This window comes from Tursiops truncatus, chromosome 5 (genome assembly GCF_011762595.2).
Source record: "Tursiops truncatus isolate mTurTru1 chromosome 5, mTurTru1.mat.Y, whole genome shotgun sequence".
In the NCBI taxonomy this organism is placed as follows: domain Eukaryota; kingdom Metazoa; phylum Chordata; class Mammalia; order Artiodactyla; family Delphinidae; genus Tursiops; species Tursiops truncatus.
This window is the reverse complement of record NC_047038.1, coordinates 71,376,754-71,402,242: the sequence shown is the minus strand read 5'-3', so window position 1 is coordinate 71,402,242 and position 25,489 is coordinate 71,376,754. Positions and strand designations below refer to the sequence as shown.

At 36.3% G+C, this 25,489-nt stretch overlaps 1 protein-coding gene across 5 annotated transcripts; it reads right to left on the bottom strand.

The window, feature by feature from the left end:
* Positions 1-1,614: 1,614 nt before the first annotated feature.
* On the bottom strand, positions 1,615-24,938 carry OCIAD1 (OCIA domain containing 1). Of its 5 annotated transcripts, none has more exons than XM_019928200.3 (9): positions 24,879-24,938; positions 23,296-23,358; positions 22,796-22,876; positions 18,263-18,316; positions 11,690-11,737; positions 10,075-10,210; positions 9,006-9,181; positions 4,830-4,982; positions 1,615-2,129 (listed from the first exon to the last, which is right to left on the bottom strand). In XM_019928200.3, exons 2-9 carry the CDS (start codon positions 23,351-23,353, stop codon positions 2,092-2,094), a joined length of 744 nt encoding a protein of 247 aa, XP_019783759.1. In that variant the 5' UTR covers positions 23,354-23,358; positions 24,879-24,938; the 3' UTR covers positions 1,615-2,091. The 5 variants fall into 5 exon arrangements, with proteins under 5 accessions (XP_019783759.1, XP_004327833.1, XP_019783762.1 ...); XM_004327785.3 differs by lacking the exon at positions 24,879-24,938 and adding an exon at positions 24,704-24,858; XM_019928203.2 differs by lacking the exon at positions 24,879-24,938 and adding an exon at positions 24,542-24,564.
* Between the last annotated feature and the right edge of the window lie 551 nt (positions 24,939-25,489).

The window sequence follows — 25,489 nt, the reverse complement described above, 5'->3', positions numbered from 1 at the left end:
CATATTCAGAAATGGCTTTCAGGCAAATATCAAATCCAGAGCCGGGCCCTAAGATTTGTTTCAGACCTGAGAAAGATGACAGTGCCTCAGGACATTTCAGATGCAAATGGTCTTTACAAGTCTTGAAGGCCTGACTTTGTAGACCCTGCCCAAGGCTTTCAGGAATCTTAGGGATGTTGTTCATTAGCCTCACAGGGAGTCCAACATAGAAGAGACTGTTTCCAATAGATTTATGGAGGGCTTTTGTGTAATTGAATGGACGTAACAACTCCATAGGTTTAAAAACTTCTATCAGCTTGGATAGGGATAGTAGAAAGAGACCTTGGGATCTCTAATTCCTATGGGCAGGAGGCAGGCTGAGAACACTACTCAGTGGCAAACATGTGATTTGTGGGAAAGGATGACTCAGGACAGGACAAAGAGCCATGGAGAATAAACCCTGGGGGTTATGCCTAAATCCTAGTCAAAGCAACAAGTTAATAAACTTAACTGTTAATAGACTGTTAACAGTTAATGAACTGTTAACTGACTGGTGTATGCCTCTCATTCTCCCCACCCTCCTTTTAAAATGGGAAAGTCTAGAGAAGCGATGTTATTCCTAATAGGAATTTGGGGCAAAGAGGGAAGATTATTTCTAAGTTCATAAGTCTTCAGACTGAGAGGAATGGTACTAAAGGATCTTTACCCAAGTACCTCATCTATACCTGGACCTGATTAGATGATGAGCTCCTAGACTTTCAGCTGTCATAATGGAGGACCTGGGAAAAGTATGAGTTTATTTTTCATGTGGGAATGGTATGAATTACTGTGGTCAAATGGGCGACTGAAATGATAGCTCAGCATCTTCCATCCCATGTGTTCTTTTAAAAATGTGACTAGGTGGGGAGTCTACGCTCCCACCCTCTGGCAGGCTTATGAAAAAATGATACCACGTGACTTCTGAGGGAAGGTCATAAACAACAGGCAACAGCTTTTGACATGCTTGCTGGACTCACACTAGAGCCCTAAGTGGTCATGTAAACAGTCTAATGGCCCTGAGCACGGAGCCCATACTCACCCAAGGAGAGACACAACGAGGTCCTGAAACTAAAAGCCCTGGCCAGCCCCAGCCTAGCTCCCTGCTGTTTCCACTCCATCCAACATCTGACTGCAAACCTAAGAGACCCAGCGTGAAATCACTCAGCTGAATGCTTCCTTAATTCCTGATGCATAGAAAAACGGAGAAAATAAATGATTGTTGTTTTAGGCCACAAAGTTTGGGGATGATTTGCAGCAGTAACTAACTGAAACACTATGTTTCTGGTAGAAATGTAATACGAGTAAGTATAATTTAGATGAGACCACAATTTCATTTTCCATTCACCTGAACCAGAAATATTAGGTTAATAATGAAGAAAGTACACCAAATTTTTATTCCCCTGGAATTTGCAAATTTTTCAAACATTGCTTTTTTAAGGCATTGAGCTATTCACTGTATTCTGCTTTACCTGAGTCACATTCATCATATCATCATTAAATATTCAGATGACGATTTCCTATCCCTACAAAACACCATTTACTTATAATTGTACTTAAATAAGACTGCAAACAATAAAACCATAAAATCAATGAAGATGCATGTTCCTTTATATTTTATTTACCATAAAGAGAATACAGCAAACACTGGAGTAAGGCTTTTTAATAATTTCTGATGTAAAGTTTAACACTTAAAATTATGTTTGCTCGCCCCCCCCATTCAACATGCAGATTTCATTTATTTCCAGATACAGTGATTCTAGAGCATTACACTCTCTGGATAGTTTTATAACAGAGCATCCTTGCCCTGTTAATACAATTTCACAAACTGTGTACAATCATGGTATACTACCATCATTCAAAGAGTTCCCCCAAATGAATACATTCACACAATATGAACACTAAAATGTAAGTTTTTAAGACATCATCTTCATAAGCCAAACCACAAAAACCCAGGTTCTAGTTTTAAATGTGTTTATGAAGACTGCTGCTAAGCTCAAAGCATGCAGATGTTCATGACCACCTAGATGAAGCTGGATATTGAAACTCCTTCAGTAGGTCCAATGATGCAATTTTTCACTCATCCCAAGTATCTCCATATTTGTTTACTTTGACTAGGAAAAAAGCACAAATAATTGATGATTCCAAATAGTAATAAGTAAAAGGCACTATTTTATGTTTGCTATTATTATGATTTAAAGTTATGTTTCTCTCTGATTTGAAAAAATGCACATGAGAGTCAAACTGTAATTATAAAAGGGGGCTGGCTAGACTTTTGTGAACTGGAGGTTAGACATAAATTCTAATGCATTGTATCAAGACCTTTACATAAGTATTAGATCTGCATAACAACCTTATAAAGAAAACACAATCCCCATTCTAAGGAAAACAGATTAGTAACTTGCCCAAGGTACAAGCTTAATCAAACAGGTAGAACCGAAGTTTGGACACAGTTATATTTAGGTCCAAAGCCTGGGTGCCTTTACAACTTTACCGCCTAAGTGAGTGTGGTATACATTATAGCACATACAAAAAAGTTACCAGCAAATGAAAAGTAACAACAATGATAAACATTTGAATGTTGTTCTTCACAAAAATATAGTAATAGAAATGGTCAGATTTGATTAATTTAATCTCTCCTAGGAGCTGAAATACCAGTACAAGAAGGAAATGCTCTCCAATATTCTTGTATTTTATAAGAAATTATATTTTCAAACATGTTTTTCTGTCTTTTCTACTCTTACTTTTAGCTTCTCTTCTACATAGCCTTCACCTGTGAATTATACCTCTTCAGAAGTATTCATAACAATGTGAAGAAGCAGTTATCAAAATATAACTAGGGACCCCTTCCCCAAGACTCTTTCAGTAAGTCTATGAAGTCAAAAGTATTTCGTTATTATACCAAGACGTTATATAAACTTTCCCCTCATATTCTGCCTTTTCCCCTTGCTTTCCTTCCCTCATGTGTATAAGGCAGAGCTTCTGGCAGAATTCTCATGAAGCTACATGATGTGTAGTGACATCACTGCTCTGACAGCTAATTGAAAATGTGCTTAGGTATTTAAAATTTCTGCCATAATTTCTAATTAGGTAAATACCAATAAATATAATCCACATAAACTGAAAACTTTTAAGTGACACTTTCTGACATAGTGAATCTACATTGTACTGTCAAATTTGTCTAGATTCTAAAACAGAACATCCTAGAAAAATTACAAAGTGTTTCATAACTGTTTTTTCTTTAAATTATATAAAGTGCCAAAAAAAAAGTCAACTTTCTTTTTACAAAGAAAAAAATTCTTTCACTTTACTGTGTCACGTAACAGAACTTTAAGACTGTTCACAGCCAAAACCACAAATGTCCAAATTCAACGAATGCCACACATCTACAATATTCCCTTTTCTTAGTCTTGACATACAACAGAAATGGTTACAAAAATGAGAAAACTAACTGCCTGCCCTCATGGAGCTTACAGTCTAAATCCTCAAATTAATTAGCAGAACAGAGTACTGGTAAGTCTTTACATATTACAGAGTAATGACCACTGAATGCATAAGGTTTACATTAATTTTTTTTTTTTTTTTTGCGGTACGCGGGCCTCTCACTGTTGTGGCCTCTCCCGCTGCGGAGCACAGGCTCTGGACGCGCAGGCCCAGCGGCCATGGCCCACAGGCCCAGCCGCTCCGCGGCATGTGGGATCTTCCCGGACTGGGGCACGAACCCGTGTCCCCTGCATCGGCAGGCGGACTCTCAACCACTGCGCCACCAGGGAAGCCCTACATTAAATTTTTTATGACAAACATTAACAAATATCATTGATTACAAATCTATTTTAAAGGTGTAAAAAACAACAATAACATGACAGAGGTGGATCACTGTTATAAAACAGATTTCTAAATGAAACAACTACTAACAATCAGAAATAAAACTGGCTCTAAAGGAACGATCATAATAAAAAATACTAAGGATTTTTATTTATTTTTGCATCCTCTGTGGCATACTGTCTCAAGAAGGTACCAGGGACCTATTCCCTCCTTTGATTTTTAAAGTAGTAAATAGAAAACCTTTAAACAATGACACATCTTCTAAAATTCCTCAAGAAAGACATCATAAAATTCTATATTGAAACAGCTTCAAACCCCTATTCAAAAATGACCTCTTCTGTTAGCGGTACATTTTCGGTATCAGAAAATTTACTTTGGTAATGCACAGCTGTTCAAAAAGGACTTAAAAGAAACTGTCATTTAAAAAATCTGTATATATTAATTAATTATAGAGTAAAAGTACTGTTAAAAAAAGTCAAACTCATTTTTTGGAAATGCCCTAAAAGCTGGTTTGTAAGGCATATAACTCTATCTTGACTTCACAGATATGATATAAGAAAATCATTTCATTACTCAATCAGAACTCTGTGGTTCTGCCACAAGTGGCATTACAGCCACTAGGTCACCAGGTCTGGTTTTATGCAATAGATGCATCATTTGAAAAATGATATCAGTTCCCAGGGTGGCTTCTCATAAGGGAAAATAGTCAAATGTTTGTATAATTTCTACACTGTATTACAAAACTAGTCTTACCGTCTTAAGTTATACTACTATTTGGACTTCATTATTTTCTAACACAAAATGGCCTTTGGAACACTTGAAAAAAGGAAGACCTAATAACTGGTAAGTAGCTATTCTCTAAAAAAAAAAATGTTATTTTGGTTAATTGCTTGAGGCATTAAATCACACGTTAGTATAATTAAAGTTTTTAACTAATGCTGCAGTTTCCAATCCTAAAGCGTAAAGTGATTCAGACTAGACTATCATACCTTCTTTTTTTGGCATTCTTTCCTGCATAGGCCTGACTGAGGGGTCAGTCTTATGTGTTAAAGTAACTTCATATGACTCTCTGTTCTTATTCCTTAATTCCTCATATGTTATATTTTTTCTTTTAGGACTTTCTTCAATGTTGGGATCAGGTCCTAAAACAACAAACAGTTAATAAATGGTGATAAAAGGATGGAATAAATCCAAAAGCAGCTAAATTTTACAAATATGCTCCTTACTTACAAAAAAAATAAAGTAAAACAAAGGATCAAATTATTACCAGCATTCCAAAGGTACTGTATTTTCCCCAAGGTAATTATAAAACTGAAATCTATTTCCTCTTATACTTTGAAGCTGTTATTTCTAAAATTTAAAATATAAAAAAAATTTAAAACTAACCATGGCCAGAAAAAGAATGGATATAATATAAACCAGCACAATTCACTCATTAAAATGCCAGTGTTCTAAACTGGGAAGTTATTCATACAGCTTATATAAGTAAAGAGAAATACTTTCTACTAGTGACAACTGAACAAAACTTGACATAGTATAGATTTTATTTAGTAATATTTCCATAGTTAAATGTTCCTGTATCCAGAGTCCATATATGCAAACAACTCCAGTTATTAAAAAGATATTTACCTTACCCTCTTTATATTTAAATAAAAACACTTGAAAATAGCTATTGAAAATATTACATAGCCTTTAATCAGAGTATACATCATTTTCATATTCAGGTCTAATGGATGCAATACTGAGGCAGAAAAAAGTGGCAACTTTTACCTGGAGAACCAGCATTTATTCTTTCCCTCTCCCAAAGAAAATCAAAGTATGATTATGTATTATCAAAGAGCCAAACACTGATATAAAAATAAGGAAATGGTTATTCTTAATACTGGTTGACAGGACCAAATACTGAACATAGTTTATAAAATAGACAGTCAGCAAGGAAGGCCATATAAACATTTTTAAAGAAATTAACTAATGCTAACATAACATTCAGTGAACTACTTAACTTACAAAATCTAACAGACCACTCCAAAAGTAATATTTTTCAGAGGTTTTTAATGAGACAGAAATTGTGCCTATAATTTTAATAATATAACCATATGAATTTTTTGTAAGTGGTACTATTGTGCAACTCAATGGTAAGATCCCAGTGAATAATCACAATTTTCAAAGCAACATAACTATACACTGAATGCATTCAACTACAATCTTTTACTACAAAATACACTTGCACTGATACAAAGCAGAGAGGATTTAAATTTCTAATTAGTTCTAATATTATATAGCATGGTTGAAAACCATATTTTTCTTGCTAAAAAAGAAAAGTATTAAAACTGTATACCGGGTTTAAAAGCACTTTGCATTTCATTAGTAGTAAGTAATTATTTAACTCATTTCCCTTCACCATAAATGATATTTTTTAAATTCTGAAGGGAACAGTATATACTAGATTAGTAGTGAGGAATTCTAGGTTCTCATTCCCACTCTGCCGACATTTAATGAATGTCCTTGGGCAAATCACTAAACTTCTTTGAGTCTTCATTTTCTCAATTGTGAAATATGGAAGTTTGAACTAGATGATCTATCACTAAAGTTCCTTCCAGGTCTAATACTTTTCCTTACCAAAAAGAAAAATATTTCATTGTTCTGAAATTCTGTGACAAATAATGAAAACATAAATTAGATAGAAGATTAGGGAGAATTTTTTCCACTTATAAAAGCCAAATGAAAATATCTTGCATTGTGTAGGGAGCATGATTTACTGTAAAGAGCTGGAAGGAACAGGAAAATGTAAAAAAGTGTTGATTTAAATCTAACTGTAACACACTACCTACAGTCTCATAGCAACTATGAAAGAATGCTTTCTGCTTTGAAAGATTAATAACTCTTTCAATTCCTGGTAAGAGAAAGCAGAGGACAAACAGGACAAACAAAAAACGAGGATGTCCTGGTTAAGGGAGGACTGCAGCTGGGGCAAAGCAAAGGAGGCCACTGTGGGCCCATGTGGGGAACTAAGAGCGGCAATCTTGAGTTAAACAAGGGGGGGGTCAGAGTAGCAGAGCATGGATGGATGGATGGCTGCAGTGAAGGACTTAAAATATATTAGAATTTGGGCCTTGCTGTAGTCTGTGGGCAGATACCAAAGGCCTTTTTGTCTGTTTTCATTTGGCAAAGAAATTATGTAATGTGGAATGAAATTTTCTAATGGAAATGCAAGGAAGGATGCAAGACATAGCAAGGAAAGAGTTGGTGCCTGGCTAGAATAGAAGTAGAATGGATTTGAACTTGGGAGACTGGGGAAACGGGAGATGCAGTGAGGGACAAGGACAGCTGACTCTGGAGATAAAATAATGTCTTTAACCATTCTTCCTAAGCTGCCTACCTCCTTCCCTTTCTGACTAATCAGATGTCTTTGTTTCCAACCATTCAGGAAAAAAAAAAAGTTAGTTGAGGATTAAGAGACTATCAACAACTTTCATCCACTTAAGAATCTCTAATTTTCTTAACTTCCATTCTCTCCTGCCTCTTCAGTTAATACCCCCCTCACCAACCTGGACTCTTGCTCTAAAAGCAGCACTGTCCAATACAATTTTCTATAATGATGAGAATATTCTATATCTATATCTGCACAGTCCAACACAGTAGCCATTAGCACATACGGCTACTGAGCAATTGAAATGCTGCCAAAGCAACTGAGGAACTGATGAATTTTCAATTTGATTTGATTTTAATTAAACAGCCTCTTATAGCTAATGGCTACTTTATACCCTGACCTACCTAGAACACTTTCCACATCACTTGGAACCTTATTTGACCTATAACCAATGCCTCTCTTTCCACTATATCCCCTCCCTCCTTTTAACCTACATATAGAATCAAATCTCTCCTGTCTTCAACAAAAGAAACGAAGACCCAAATGTTCCTTTAACCTTGTTTATTCCCCATAGTTACTGGCTGATTGTACTTATTTCAAAGCACACGTTTTCAAATACTCTATGAGGTCGACAATCCCTTCTCCAAACCCTCAGGGTCAGAAATACTTCAAAATTCAGAGTTTCTCAGATTTTAGAAAAACATTACCATATATATCCCTTATTACTTAATGTCCATTGAAGTAGCAATGAATAAGCAAACACAGTATTTCTACAACAAAATCTAGAAAAAAATTGTACTAAGATAAATAAACATTATCAATAGAGTTATATCAGTTTAGGTCAGGGCTTAAAATGAGTTCAGGTCAGATTTTTATCACTAATTTAATTATTTAAAAACCTGGTTTTTTAAAAAGCATTTTGGATTTTAGGTAAGGAACTGTAAACTTGTGTTTTCTGTTTTTAATTCATCTTTCACTGCAAATTAGACTGAAGAAAGCAAGCAAGGAAGGAAGCAAGAAAGCAAGCAAGCTAGCAAACATTTGTTGAGAGCCTACTACTTTCCAGGCATTACTTCTGATTTCTGTATTTCATCTCACTCCCAAAGTTCTTTAAGGGTATTATCATCTCCATTCAAGAGATTAAGAAACGGCAGGGATCACAAATTACAAGTTACTTGCCTAGAGTTACAATAGCTAGCAAATGTCAGTAATTCATATCCAGGCCTTAATCCAAAGGTTTCACTTAACATTATGTGATCTTCAAAACTAGTATTTACACAAACTTCACAAAGCACTTTCACATGGATTTTCTCACTTGACAACAGTTCTGTAAAGCAGGTAATTATTATTTTTCTCATATTACAAAGAAGCTAAAGTGGCCTTTAAGACCACACTAACAAGTGTAACATTTTTAAAGCCTCTCTGTGGCACAGTTTATCATTTCTTCTTTGCTATTTCACTAAACACGGTTAGTATTTTCAATTAATGGAACATATTAATAATTTATTCTTATATTTCTATATGTTCTAGCAGACAAAGAGTTTCTCAGGGCCAAGAACTAGGTCTTATTCATCTTTATTTCCATACCTAGCAGAGTGCCTGATACCTATTAGACCTCAAAAAATGTTGCGTGAAGGGAGAATGAATTCAAATGAACAACGGAGCAAACAAACATGCTGAGTTTAGGCTGATGGTGGAACATATAGGTGATATCCAGCAGAAAAGGTCGTCAAATAAAGTTTATACATACGTTGGACCATAAAATGCTGAAATTCATTTCAAGAGAAGTTTCTACCTTGGGCAATATGATCAGTAATACCAGTGGGAGTAGATTCATTCATAGAAGCACTGAATGGAATTGGCTCATAACGAGGAAGCACCTCTCTTTCTATGTTGTCTGCTTCTGGGGATGTCACAAAAGATGAATGACCACTCACGTTTGAGTCATATTTTGGCTTCTGAGAATAGTACCTGTAAAAGAAAATCATACTGTATAAAAAACACGGGTTATTGTCTATACCTTATTTAAAGAAGTGTGTTAAGGTATGAGAACTAGTCATTTTTCTAAAGGAATCATATAATTTTAACATAGTTATTTAAAACTGTAAAATAAAGTCTGTTTCTGCCACAAAAACATTAAAAATATCTTCTGATCCACTTAAACAACTTAAAAATTGTCACTCTTACTATAGAGAAGAGAAGATATATATCCAATTTTCTAATTATTAGGCTTTAGACATCATTGTAATGTGTTTAAAGTTCTTGGAAAGAAAAAGTACTTCAGATCAGAAAATATGTCCATTTCCCACATTAATTGGGAAGTTACTTCCACAGGTAGCAGTCCATATAAACACTATTTTGCTGAAGTAGATGTAAGTAATACTAGCTTTCATGGGACTTATGCTGCTTGCCATTTATGATAGGACAATCTACCAAATCTACTTAACCACCTTATTATTTATTTACCTACCTATCAAGACAGATTCATTTATCTATACTTACACAATTTCCCTACAATTGTAAACAACAGAAGGATTACAAAGCTGAAATCTGTTAAGAGATGGGATTGATAATATTTGGGAATTCAAAAAAAAAGTCAAATATAGTAACCAAACGTGTTTGACAAATTAAAATCTCTCATTCTGGGACATGAACTCGCAGTAGAATGCAACTCTATACTTAAAACAAAAGTAAACAAATCTTGTTCTACTTTTGAAAACAAAATTAGCTTTAGCTTGCAGCAAAATGACAAGTTTCAAATGTTCCTTCAGTTAGGCCATGTTTCATGCCCTCAATTACGGCAATATCTAGTTATAATTTTTTATCTAAAATGAAAAACCTTTAATAAGATCTGAATGGCCTACCCAGTTGGTGAAGATCGTCGTGTCTGTCCTGATCGTAAAGCCTCTCCAAGAGGGGAATTCTCAAGATTCTTGAACTTCTCTTGGCAAGTTTTCACATAGGAAAGTTTTCCAGCAAAGTATCCCATGATGCAAGCAACTTTTAGTAAAAATAAACAAAAAGTGTAACTCAATATGCCTCTTTAGACAAAAACCTTTTCTAAAAGAACATTTTAAAAAATGTGGTTCTTGGGCTTCCCTAGTGGTGCAGTGGTTGACAATCTGCCTGCCAATGCAGGGGCCACGGGTTCGAGCCCTGGTCTGGGAGGATCCCACATGCCATAGAGCAACTAGGCCCGTGCACCACACTACTGAGCCTGCGCGTCTGGAGCCCGTGCGCCACAACTACTGAGCCTGCGTGTCTGGAGCCTGTGCTCTGCAACAAGAGAGGCCATGATAGTAAGAGGCCCGTGCACCACGATGAAGAGTGGCCCCCACTTGCCGCAACTAGAGAAAGCCCTCGCACAGAAACGAAGACCCAACACAGCCAAAAGTAAATAAATAAATAAATAAATTTTAAAAATATATGGTTCTAAATATGTCTTTGGTGTGGAAAAACTGGGATTTCCTGAAATAATGGAAAAAGTACCATATTAAATCACATTCAGAGTTCACAAAAAGATTCGGTAGATATAATTCACTTTCACAAAATAAAATAAGTTAAAATAAAGCTGCTGTAAGATAAATTCTACTTTACTAATTACTTTATTAATACAGATAGGAAAAATGTGGTAACAGTATAATGGAATGAAGAATCAAAACAATACAGTTCTAGCCTGGTCACAAGGATTTAGGCCATTTCATTCCTTATAAAATGGGAATCACACCATTTGCCCAGCTAATTTCATAAGATTATTTTTTAAATCAGGTGCAACAAATGCCTTAAAATAATATATTATGAAGTGTACCTAAATATGGCTATTGTTGCATCTTTATTTAATAGAGACTACCCTGGAAAGATTCATAGAAAGTCTCAGGTACTCTTTTTCAGGGCAATTTAGTATCTCTTCTATCAACCATATTATAAAATGTAAAGAAGCTATGCTTATAAATGTAAGTTATGTTTATTTACTGATTGTAAATTAAAGAGGTTTTTAAAAATTATGCTTTATTTTAAAATACACTTTATTTTGATTAATCAGAATAGCTGGACAACTTTCCTTCCTCACAGACCAAGAGAACTTACTTTCAAATTTTATATCTTTAATTATATAATTTAAATTATATCTTTAATATAATAAAGATATAATTATTTAACAAAATAATTTAAAATAGTTCTATTGCATTATAAAAAGAGAAAAAAAGCCTCTTTCAAGTAGCTCATGATTTTTAATTCTAACAATAAAATGCCCAAGTAGTCCATTTGATGAAAAGCTTAAACAAAATGATTTGTTATACTCCAATAAAGATGTAAAAAAAAAAAATACATTACAAATAAAAGAATACTTGATATCAAAAAAAAATGATTTGTCAAAACAAATAACCAAATAACTGTTATTAGTAACACAAAACATTTGATAAAAGCTAGTTATTTTACTTAGGTAGAAAAGCTAAGAGAACTAGTATTGTTCATACTTACATATAAGTTTAGGGATGGAACCATATTTGGGATGACTTGAAAGGATTCCTAAAGATAAAACAGTAAATATTTCTGAGTAACACTGTTCCATTTACATAATTAAGATGTTTTATCTTTTACTGAGGTAAAAGAAAAGCTTTATGCCAAGTTTATGCTAAGAGTATATAAGAGAATGGCACAGAAATTATGGTTAAAAAATACAAAGAAACTACTTCTGCTAGTCATTATCTGGTCTTTCATAATGTGAGACAAAAGTAGCAATAAGTTTAGCAGTGCAGTATAAAGTAAGATGTATCTATTTCTCAGCAGCTTTAAGCGACCCACAAAGATACAAGGAAAGATCAGTGCAGATGATCTTTAAACATCTGATAACATTAGCTCTTTCCATAACACCAAAGAAGTCTGAAGCTATTTAAAAGAGAATTCAACATCAAGAGAAATATGAAGAAATCAAAAGACTAATCTATTAGAATAGGTGAATTTAGCAAGATCACTTGATACAAGGTTAATATACAAAATAAAATAAAAACAAAAATGAAAAAATCCGCTATATACCGGGAACAAACAAAACCCCCAATATTTTAAAAACTACAATTTATTATAGCACCAAAAAACATCAAAGCCCCAGGAACAAATCTAATGAAAAACATGAAAGATCCTGAAAACTACAAAATTTACTGAGAGAAATGAAAGCTAAGTAAATGGAGAAACACACCATGTTCATGAACTGAAAGATTAAATATTATAAAGATGGTAATTCTCCACAAACTCACCTATAAATTCAATACAATCCCAATTAAAATCAAAGAAAGTGTTTCCCCAAATTGAAAAGCTTATTATAAAATTCATGTGGAAACACAAAGGGTCAAGAAAAACCAAGGCAATATTGAAGAACATAACGGAGAACTGACTACCACCAGATACCAATATCTATGATTAAACTATAGTAATTAAGGCAGTGTGTTATAAGTACAAGAACAGATAAACTAATCAAAATCAGAAGAGTCTAGAAACAGACCCACACACACAGTCACTTGATTTATGACAGAGGTAACACTGCACTGCAGTGAACAAAAATTAGTCTTCAAAATATAGTGCTGGGTCAACCACATATCTGTATGAGGGAAATATGTATCAAAACTAGAAACTACACTATCAATCAACATACAAAAGGATGGATAAACTGCTATGACATATTCACACAGCAGAAAACTGTATGCAATGAGAATATATAATTTACAACTACATGCAACAATGTGGATGAATCCAGTGATGTGCTGGTAAACCAGCTCTCCAAATAAAAGGCCCTGATTTGTAATGTTAGTCGATTTCTGTGATGAAATACCTGCCCCATGACCAATTTCAAGCTAGCAATGGTTTAAAAATTGGCTTGCCAAGTTCCTGAAATTTTAATAATCAGCTCTCTGGAGCTGGTACAAGCCAGTTTTAGCATACTACTGGATGAATCTCACCATGTTGAAAGAAGGTACACAAAAGATTGTCACCATGTATATATAATTTTATGATTTAATTTTATATAAAAATAGACAACAGATTTATGCTGTTAGCCTCAGTTCCTTCATTGTATAAATGAACGGAGATGATGAGAAGAAAAGGGAGGATGGTAACAATATCTACATTTATACAAAAAAGTCGTTCCTTTATTCTGTCACCAAATAGCTACAGACCACTTACAACACACAGGCACTACACCCTAGGAAGCAGGAATATAACAGTAAACAAGACACTCTCTTTACCCTCAGAGTTTACAGTCTAGAGAGTGAATGAAGACAAAAAGAATATGGTGTGATGGTTGCTATTCATCTACTCAAATACAGACATAAGTCGAAGATATTGCAGGTTGAGTCCCAGAACCACTGCAATAAAGCAAATATTACAATACAGCAATCACATAAATTTTTGGGTTTCCCAGTGCATATAAAATTTATGTTTACACTGTACTATTTAATGTGCAATAGCACTGTCTCTAAAACAATGTACATACCTTAATTAAAAAATACTTTGTGTTTATAAACGCTAACCATCATCTAAGCCTTCAACAAGCTGTAATCTTTTTGCAATAGTAACATCAAAGGTCACTGATTACAGATCACCATGACAAATATAATGAAAAAGTTTGAAATGTTGCAAGATTTACCAAAATGTGACAGAGAGACACAGAAGTGAACAGATGCTCTTGGAAAAATGGTGTCGATAAGACTTGCTCAATGAAAGTTGTCACAAACCTTCAATTTGTAAAAAAATACAGTATCTGTGAAGCTCAATAAAATGAGGTATTCCTGTATGTGAGTGTCTACTAGGTGCACTATGCCCTGTCAGGTGCCAGAGACAGCCCATATTCTAAAGGGAAGTAGCAAGGATGGAGGCAAATACATTTATTGAAACTAATGTAATACTCTTGGCAACAAATGGTTGCATTAACTACAACGGGAGTGCAGATGGAGACAGTTTACAGAAATATTTAAGAGCTATACTAGAGAATGGACATTCGTTGGACAAAGCAGGTAAAGGATAGAAATGAAAAATAATGTCTCAGTTTCCTGGATGGAGAGTATTGCCATTCAGACATAGGGAAAATGGAGGAATTAATTTATGGAGAAGTGAATTCAGTTTGGGATTGAACTTGAGTTCAATCTGAGGAGCCTGTAGGAGGGCCATCCATGTGGAGATATGCAGAATATGATTCTGGAGCAGATTATCTAGGTTAGAGATAATGATGGGGATTTAGAGCAATAAATGGTCACCGAAGCCCATATTATTGCTGGATTCTAAATAGACTAAAAACTCAAAGGCAAAGTAAAACTCTGAAGAACAACACAAGTGAAGGAAGAAAACCCAGACTACAATGTAAGTACCAAGAGGTCGTGGGTTTTTGTCTTTTAGTGCTATATACCAAAAACAGTGTATAGTGCTTATCAGACACTCAAAAAACATATGAAAAAAATGGAGAAGTTGCCTGAGACAGGAGAAAAACCAGAAGAATGTGCTGTAATGGAAGCCATGGGAAGAGAACATTTTAAGGATTGGTTAAAATTGTATAATGGTCAAGAACAAAAACTATCCATTGAATTTAAGCAACAAAGAGGTTGTACTGGTAAGAGTTTTAGTACATGTCAGACTATATGCACAATCTATGACACAGACTGCAGTGGGCTGAAAGAAATAAAAAGTGAAGTGCTCAGGACTTCCCTGGTGGCACAGTGGTTAAGAATCTGCCTGCCAATGCAGGGGACGTGGGTTCAATCCCTAGTCCGGGAAGATCCCACATGCCTCGGAGCAACTAAGGCCATGTGTCACACTGAGCCTGCGCTCTAGAGCCCGCAAGCCCTAGAGCCTGTGCTCCGCAACGAGAAGCCACTGCAATGAGAAGCCCGTGCACCGCAATGAAGAGTAGCCCCCGCTCGCCGCAACTAGAGAAAGCCCGCACGCAGCAACGAAAACCCAACACAGCCAAAAATAAATAAATAAAATAAATAAAATTTTTTTAAAAAGTGAAGTGCTCATTCATGAAGTCTGGCTTCAAATGCAGGAGCAACTGTAAAGGGATATAAAAGAAAATTTTTCTTTTTTATGTTGTCAAGTTAGAAATGACCTGAGCATGTTTAAATGTTTTGACAGAAAAGGAATGAGTAGAGTGGGAATAGCTAAGACTATGTAGAGTATGACCCTGTGGATAAAATCATACACAAAATGTTAGGCGTTTTGATTAAATGCAAATTGTTTTGGTGGATTCTGAACTCCTTTTCTAAAGTCTCTCTCAATTTTATTTTTTTTTTTGAGATTGACTTCTTAATTAAAACACCTCACCCCCCAAAACACAAGAACCCAGTACAGTTTCAACAATACTGAAAGCCCTTAATTCTGGGAGATAGTTACATGAGTGACATATGACTCAATATTCTTTTCTGTGTTTTTACTCAAAGTATCAACACCCCAACAACAAAACAACCCTAATAAAAATATAAAGGTAACATGTGACACGCTGTATAGAAAATGTTATTCCACACATCAGGTTAAGTCATTTTCAACAGTTTATCCCTCCCAAAAAATGGATTATAAATTCCACTGAAAGGCTCCAGGCTCAGCCACTATGAACAATTACAGAGAAAGATGTTTATCACTGTTGTTTTTCACGGCATGACTTTTGCAAATGAAATCAGAGGCAGAGATCACCATTGATGTCAAGTCAAATAATCACCAGATGGTGACTAGGAGTCCAAGAGGATTTTGGCTGTTGACAGAATAATCTGTCACCTCAGTACTAGGTCCTGATATTTTCAGGAGGATTCATGTGAAGCAGTTATACTCCAATAAAGATGTACTCAAAAAAAAAAAAAAAAAGATGTGTGTGTAACCAGAAAAAGGGAATTTCTCTGGATTGGTTATGTGTATAACTAGCTACATGTAGGAGCAAGGCATTCCCAAACTAGGGAAAAAACCCAGCAATGGTATGATTTTATTGTTGAAGATATAAGATCTAAGTGAGTAGGTACAATCTGACCCTTCCAATTTTTACTGCTTCTGCCTTACCTTCAAGCTGTCCAAAGTCTCCTACTCTATGTAATCCCCAAAGTTCCAAAATTTTCTCTTCTTTGTAACCTTTTCAAAATTACCATTTCTCCTGGTTCTACCTTAGCTATACGTTTTCATTCCTCCCTGCGTGACTCTGCCACTCTAACCATGTCAGTCTCCTGACTGCCCACCCAAATAGTCATGCTTATTCTTCTGATAACCAGGTCCCTCCTTCCTGAGATATTTTTCCATCTCTTTTAATCTAAATCCTGCCCATCTTCAAAACCCACTTCTTTCAAGAAATTTTCCTTCATTACAGTACCTCTGCAGAGATCTTCTTTGAAAACCTACAGCTCTTGGAGTCTCTACCGCAAAACTTAGAAGCTTATTAAATATTTAAATTATATTCTCCATTTGCTTCAACATTGCATTCACATTGTTTCCTCACATGAATCACTAGCAGCTCTTAATTTCTTTTGTATAATCCACCCCCGCCCCCAGGTCTAGCTCCAATCATTAATGACTGACAAGACTAAGATAAATAAAATGGGCAGTACAATAACAGACACTATAATTTCTCCAGTCCTAAGTTTTTCCTTAAAAGTAATGTGACTAGGGACTCCCCTGGTGGCACAGTGGTTAAGAATCCGCCTGCCAATGCAGGGGACACAGGTTCGAGCCCTGGTCCGGGAAGATCCCACATGCTGTGGAGCAACTAAGCCCGTGTGCCACAACTACTGAACCCGCGCTCTAGAGCCCGTGAGCCACACTACTGAAGCCCACGTGCCACAACTACTGAGCCCGCACGTCTAGAGCCCATGTTCTGCAACAAAAGAAGCCACAGCAACGAGAGGCCCGTGCACCACAACGAAGAGTAGTCCCCGCTCGCCGCAGCTAGAGAAAGCCGCATGCAGCAACGAAGACCCGACGCAGTCAAAAAAATTAAAAAAAAAAAAAGTAATCTTTTTTTAAAAGAAAAGAACTTTTTTTAAACAAAAGTAATAAAATGTCTGTTTCACACTATAGAAACAATTCTAGTCTATAAAACAAGCTAGTCCTAAAAGACAAGTAAGAGTATATTACAAATAAGAGTATATATCTTGATTTGTTTGCCTTTTTAAAATTCCTGTCATGGTAGCACATTGTAATGAGGTTCTTTGGGAATTCTCCAAACAAAAACAAAATTTTACCTCAAAAAATCCTTCTATTTCCCTCCAAAACTACTTCTTCTCAACTAGTTGTGTCAATACTACTCTCTAAGTACTTCATACTGCTAATATGAAAAGGCTAAAACTTCCTATCTTAGTAACATTTTAGGAGGAGCTAGTTAATTTAAAGAACAGTTTTCTAGAATATATAAAGGTCATCCTAAGGTAACCATCCTTTTCTGGAATACCTTCTAATTCCCATAAATTTGTAACTTATTTATTACAAAATAAATGTAATGAATATTTCTACTGCTTACACTACTAAATTTAAAGATGTAGAGACTGATACATTTAATACCCAAACTCAACTTCACTATTTAAACCAATAGAATTTTGGACAAGGACGGACCCTCACTCCCCCCATTATTATAAGACAAAGCTGGTTGAGGGAGCTACGGAACTCCTAGTCTTTAAACTGGTACACAAGAATCAGCTGGAGCTCTAACTCAAAGACTCTGATTCAATAGGTCGGAGATGGGGCCCATGAATCTGCATTTCTTATAAGCTCCTAGGTGATAAGTTGTATGGATGGTCTACCTAGACCAGGTTTGTCTCTCTGCCTTCCTGTAAACTACCACTGGCTTTTAGTTACTTTCTTGCTTATAGTGTTAATGTTGCTACAGTGCTACAGTTAATGGACATCAAATCCTCAAATTTGATATGTGAGTCTGGGTTCATGGAGACAACTCTTCTGATGTTGTAGTAATTTTTTAGTGATAATTTTTAATATGATACATTACCATATGTCCTTTATCTAAAGATCAGGAAAACAACACATAAAAACACGATGGTATCCAAAGTGCTAAACAAAATCAAAGTTTAAAATATTTACCTTTACTAATCAATCCTTGAGTAATCAACATACTTGTTGCAGCCAAAGGTACAGCTATAAGGGGAAAAAAAGTTTGTCAACACCAACAAAAGGAAAAGATTTTGTCTGAGTTCATTAGGATAGATAAATGTATATCAGTAAAACCAGTTACGAAGTTATGTTGCAAAATTAAGATCTTTAAGAGATTTCTCCACTTTTCAAAGCTGTACTGTATATACTCAGGGAAATATAAAACATATTTTAAATTTAAGAAAATATGACAAATTATTAAACAGTATAATTTAAGAGCCACCCAAATTTAGGATCTAAAAAAGCCATTCACTAATACCATCAATTAAAACAACATAGAAATAGTGACCAAAAGTTACTTCCGGAGTTAACAGGGGAAAGAATTAATGATGAGGGAAGCAAGAGGCATATTACAAACTGCTCAATTCCATGTACCATGCTAAGTGCTTTTGGTACATTATCATTAATTTTTACCACATCTCTATAAAATGGGTATTATTATTACTATTATTACAGATAAGGAAACTGAAGCTTAGAGATGTTAAGTAATTTACTCAAGGCCACACAGCCACTTCAATGACAGATTCCAGATTCCAAAGAATTATGTCTGATACTAGATCTCAAGTTTTATTACACTGAGTGAACCGATACACAAGACATATTATTTGCCCAAAATCATATGGTGATTGGGGCAAGAATTAGAAAGCATATATTTTAAATACTAATGCTCTTTCTCCTAAACCAGTGAAATCTGTGAAACTAAATGAAAATATGACATATATATGCATATTAACCCAGAGTGAAAAATCCAAAGCTCTCATCATAATCTCAAAGGGGCTCATAATTTAAGAAATCAGTCTTCTACACCCACAGTGCCCAACAGAATTTTCTTTGACGATGAGTGCAGTCTATATCTGTGTTTTCCAGTCAGGTAGTGTGCAGGAAAGATTTAACGTAACAACTCTAAAACTGCTTTCCTTACAAAGGCCTGCTTTCAAGGTTGGTCCTTAGCTTATATTTGGGAGCTTAACTGGTAAACTGATATAAATCTTTACCTGAATGATAAGTGGCTCACTCTGTCCAAACTGCTTGTACAAGTACAGTTCATACTGAACACTTCCTTTCCTTCTGGAAGTCTGGAATTTTGTTACCTGCTAGGCCGAGGGTGCCCATGTGGCGAGACCCCGATAAAAACCGTGGGTGCCAAGTCTCTAATGAGAATCCTTGGTAGGTAACACTTCACATGTGTTACTACAACATGCAACTGGAGAAATTTAGCACGTTCTTTCTGTATGACACCACTGGGAGAGGACTCTTAGAAGCTTGTGCCTGGTCTCCTCTGGATTTCACCCACACTCCTTTCCCTTTGCTGATTTTCCTTTGTATCCCTTCTGTTGTACATTGTATTAAACTGAAATAGCTACATGTGGCTGCCACACTGGAGAGTGCAGTTTCAGACTAGGGGTTGGGAAATGCTCTGTAAAGAGCCACGTGGTAAATATTTTAGGTTTTGTCGGCCACACAGTCTTTGTCCCAACTACTCATTTTAAAGCAAAAGCACTGAGACAATCCATAAACAAATGAACACAGCTGTGTTCCAATAGAACTTTACTTATGGATGCAAAAATAGGAATTTCACATGTAATGAAATCTTCTTTTGATTTTTTTCAATATTTAAAAATGTAAAAACCATTCTTAGCTCATAGCCATACACAAACAGATTTGGCCCTTGGGCCATAGTTTGCTCATCCCTGGTCTAGACTGTACATGGGCAATTTAAGAACCAAAATCATTAAGCATTTGAATTATTAATATTCACGATTAAAATCCATAACTCGAGAACAGGATATTAGCTTTGCCATCAGACACAATTCGCAGAAACCCTAAGGTTTAAATCCCTGCTCTATTACATACTAACAGATTTTACCTTTGCTAGAAGAATGATCTAATGTAAGTTGGTTAAAATGCCTTCATATACCATTAATTAAGGTTTTTCAAAGGATAATCTTTTAAAATTATAGCATCAGTACAATTTGCAATCATTTTTCTCCTTCAGCCTGGTTCAAGGACTGCAACATGAAGAACTGAAGAATCATATAAAGGTAAAAGGCAATGAGTTCGTTGGCCATCTCTACAATGGACAATATTTTCCCCATTTCGCTTCTTAGGTCAAGATGGCACAATGCAAAGAGTAATAGTCTGGTTAAGGAGATTCAAGTACTAGTTCTGCCATTCACCACTATGTCTTTGCATAAATCTCTTAACTTCATGTTATAAAGGGTAATGGATTAGAACTAAGGTCTCTTTCCAACTCATATATTCTGTCACAGAAAAAGAGAATGGCAAAATTCAAAGAGACTTCAGAGATTATCTAGTCTTCATCCTAATCAGAGTAAACTGATATCCAGAAAAAACAAGTCACTTGCTCAAAGCAACACAGATGGTTAGTTTGTGGTAGAGCTTAGATCAAAATCCAAGTCTTCTAACTCCCAAGTCAGTGGCCTTTTCCACTGTACAATGACTCCCATTCCAGAGTCTATTAAATAATGTTTCTTTAGGCAAATCAATAACACTGCTGACCAAATGCTACTTTATATTATGACCATGGCTCCACTCATATCCAACACAAGGACCCCTAAAATTCCTTTAACTCTTCTCTTACACTAGCAAAATGCTTCTCTAAACTCATAATTGTTTTCAATTGAAACTTTTACTCCATTGACCACAAAAGCACTAACATCCATTTAATAGCTTAACACTTATAATAAGTTAAATTGAATTAATTAATCCCATGAGATAGGTTAATATTATCCCCATTTAACAGATAAGGAAACTGAGGCATACAGACATCAAGAACTTCTCCAAAATCTCACAGCTAATACGTGATGAAGCTATAATTTGAATCCAGAGAGTCAGGCCTCAGAGTCTATGCCCTTATAAGTCACTACACTGTCTCATTCGGAAACCAGTAGCACACATGTATGAAATATTCACAAAATAAAAGATGCATGAAACAAATATGAATTCATACACCTTCTCAGCAATTCCAGAGGTGGAGAACTACTGTTACATACAATACACATTAAACAAAGCCTTTTATGTAGATTCTTTCATTATCTTTATGTTTGGGCAGATACAACTAGTTGTACTCCTTTTCATCCTTCTAACCCATTCTGCACACTGCTAACTAATGTTCCTTTAAAAATTTACATATCATCCCCTTGGCCTAAGAACCTACAATATATAATGAATCAAACTTTCAACTCCTTGCTATTATGTTTATTTTCTACCCCCGACAAAAGAGCTCTGCTCCAATCCGTTCAGCCTCAAGGCTCTAGTAGAGATCAAGTTATTGTAGACTCTGCCTTTGCTAACTATCCCTTTCATCTAAATGCTCCTCTACCATTCTTCATTTGCCTGAAGTCCTATTAGTTGTTAAGTCTCATTTGTTTAACAAAGGCTTTTTTTTAGCTAAATCGATTCCAATTAATTGATCTCTTTTTAAAATTCCTATTGCTGTATGCACTTAATCTTTCTCAGTGTTTCATGAGTTAGCTTTGTCTCAACTACATCATAAAACTACTTTAGGACGAAGACTTCCAAGCACAGTACCTTACACACTGTATGCATAAATACCAGGCTGACACACTGTATGCATAAATACCAGTACCTTACACACTATATGCATAAATACTAGTACCTTACACACTATATGCATAAATACCAGGTGACTGATCCTTGTCACCCCCTCCATCCTGCTTTTTTGTTAGAATTACCTTCTTACCTGAAAGGACTGCAGTGACCTCATGAAGCAACAACAGAGTTCTATTCAAAAGGAAAATTATGTTTTGTGTTGCTTTCAACATTCCTTGTATTTAAAAAATAAAATCCTCATGTATATGGTCTCTAGTTAGAAATCAAGAGCTGGTAGTGTAATACCATTTCACAACGATAAAACAGAAACTAACCAGTTTTTATCATATAATGGTTAAAAGGTTAAGAGTTAAAATAATAAGCCTGTTTCAGACAGACCTGGCTTCAAGTCCAGACACCACTGCTTACCAGCTGTGGAACACTAGATAACTCCTTTAACATCTCTAAACCTCAATTTCTTCATCTGTAAAGTAAGGGTAATAGTAATAAACCTTATTGGGTTATTTTTATATAACCCATGTACACTCAGTAAATGCTATTACTATTACCAACAAAAATACTTCAGGGTCTTGGAAACAGTTCTAGAAATTATTACTTTAAGATGCACACAATTCTGATCATTTCATGATATATGCAAATGTCAAACCACTACATAGTACACTTGAAACTAACATATTATCATGTATCAACTACAATTCAATTTAAAAATTTTAAACAAAGAAATAAAACGTGTTCAACTCTATTTCCTTAATCAAACCCTTTTACCAATAATCACACTAATGCCAAAAGTCTGCCCATTTTTTCTATGTGAAATCATTATAATTTCAAGTACTAAAGGTCAAATTTTGTTGATTAGAAAATTTAACTTACATCTGAACCAGAAGCTTTCATCACTGCATTCTGCAAAGACTCTTCTTTCTTCCTCTGTTGGAATGTAATCAGCCCCTATGTCTTTTCACCAAGGAAAATTGGCAAGCATTAAAACACCCATGGAAAAACTAAGTCTAAAAATACCATAGTCTAAACACTAACAAAGTATACCATTTTTTTTAATGAAGAAATGGAATAAGTGGCTTGTAAACTTTTAACAAATTTTGACTTCAAACATAAAATTAGTGCTACTGTTCTACTGGCTATGTAGTCCGGACTGCCTACAAAATAGCTGGGTCCAGTGCAAAATCAAAATTTGGGACCCTCTGTTCAAATTATTAAGAATTTAAAGATGCCACAGTAGATCATTAATGGGTCCCTGTATAACTGCACAGGTCACACACCCTTGAAGCCAGCCCCGTGGCTACTGTTATTCAAGGCAGTGAAAATTTCTCTACACGAAAAGTGCTTCTAATTGTAAATACTTAATTGATAGTTACGGGGAATTGGTCTTGGAACTTCTGCATTCGGCTCTCCAAAATCAGCCCTTCCATTCATCTTTCCTGCATGGAAAACATTTCTTGTTAAGTATTAGAAACGACTGAGATTGGCCAAAGTAAATCAAGGTATAGCATTGTAAAATTACTAGTCTACGTGACAACCAATCAACAAATATTTACTAAGTACTTCTACATCTGAAGTACCTAAAAAGCTGCCTAAATAAAGAAGTCACAAACCTATTAACTATTTTAGAACTAGTCACTAGGTCCTGTAACTGAAAAAGAAAAGATGTCTTGTAAGTATTTATCAACTGATTATATCAAGTTAAGATAAAAGGTTACCAATTTTTTAAAAAGACATATATTTCTTCTGGAGGCTGGTTTATTTCACATTATCCTATATTTGGATTCTCTCAGAAATATACGCCCAAAGATTAGGATAATTCTCCAAAAAGAGGAAGAAAAATCCCAAGTCTTTTCTGGGCTTCCATTTTTAGAAATGCAATTATCATCAGGAAACCCCCTCTACAAAGCAGTACTACAAAAAAATGAAATAACAAAGACGTCATATCGTTCTCCCTGCGGTGGGAAGCTAACAGCACATTCTGTAGCCTCTAAACTTTCCTCCCTCCCCAAACAGACACCTATAAAAATATACAAGATATAAAAAATGCATAGCATTTCAAGAACATACACTTTATTTATCATTATTTTTAACCCATGCGTCCGACCTTAAGAGACCAATAGATTAGATAGCTACGCATTTTACAGAATGTTCACACAGGATCGTGTTTACTCCCATCTTAAAAACAATGTAAATGAAAACAGGAAACGTAATACGCGATGAGAATAGCAACTGCGGCCCCTCCACAATTCACTTACTCAATAACTCATCACTGAGGGCCTACATGCCAATCCCTTCGCTAAGAAACAAGATCAGAAAGGGCAAATGAATTCATGGATGGATGGAGACTGCTTAATAAACTACTTATACCCTAGAACAAACGTAAAAGAAAACAATGGAAACCTCTTACTTCTCCCAACAGAGAGACTGCTAGGGTTGACAAGACCCCTTCACACAACATCATTTTAATCTCCTAATTCCAAAGAAAAAAACCGCATTAAGAGACCGTCGATTCCTGCACCCCATCCCCCGCCCACCGCGTCTCCCACCTGCAACACCTACGCACATCCGTCACCATGAATTTCTCCCATCCACACCCCCTAGACACGCTCCCTCACCAACCCTGGTCACAGGCACCCAGGAGCCCGAGACCCAAAGGATCGCGATCGGCCCACCCTAGCAGGAGGGAAAATGGCGGAAGGTGCAGGGGAGCGGCTGCCCGCGCAGAGGTGGTGAGTGGGTAGGTGGGGGGCGGAACGGGGCTTTCTGCGTCACCTCACCCACCTCCCGACGACAGCGGCGGGCCACAGCGCGGCGAGCCCGGACGACCAGGGGCCGAAGGCCCAGAGGGGACCCGAGAGGGGTCGGTAGGGGGAGGGAAGGGGGTGCAGGAAACGCGCAGGACCGCAGCGGAGTTGGGGGTGGGGAGCGGTCAACAACGCGACCGCCTAGAACTCACCCAGATACGGGCTCAAAATGACCGCGACCCGGAAGCACTGGCGACCTACGGAAGGAAATGACGTCAAGACCTCCTTGCGGAGTCTAAAGGCGAACAGCTTCGGAATATCTGGGTAGAGCTGCGTTAATCTTCGCCGTCCTCTTCGGTTTGTTCCTCCACCCTCCCCCCCTCCCGGCGGCGCTCACGAGCTGCACTGCGGCTACGCGTTCGCCCACTGCGGACCCGAGCCCCCCCGCCACCGTCCCCGCCCCCCATACCCTTCCTGCACCGGGGAGGCTTGGCTTTAGGCAGTTGGGACGGGCTGCCTTGATCTTCTAGTGACCGGCTGGCAGCCCCCTTTAACCGCTTGTTGAGAGCGACTTTTCTTAGCTTTCTCTGCTTTTAGGCTTTACGTAGTTCATTTATTTGAGTCTCTAGGCTAAGTAGTAGCGAGTAATTATTAAACATGCGCACTTGGCTGGCTGGCTGACTTTTGAGCCTAGCTTCTTCCTAGTTCTAGAAACCTCAGGCATGGTACGTTATCGCTCTCTCTGAGCCTCAGGTTTTTCTCATCTGGAAAATGGAAATACGACCTACCTCATAGGTTTGTTAGGATTAAAGCAACACACCTA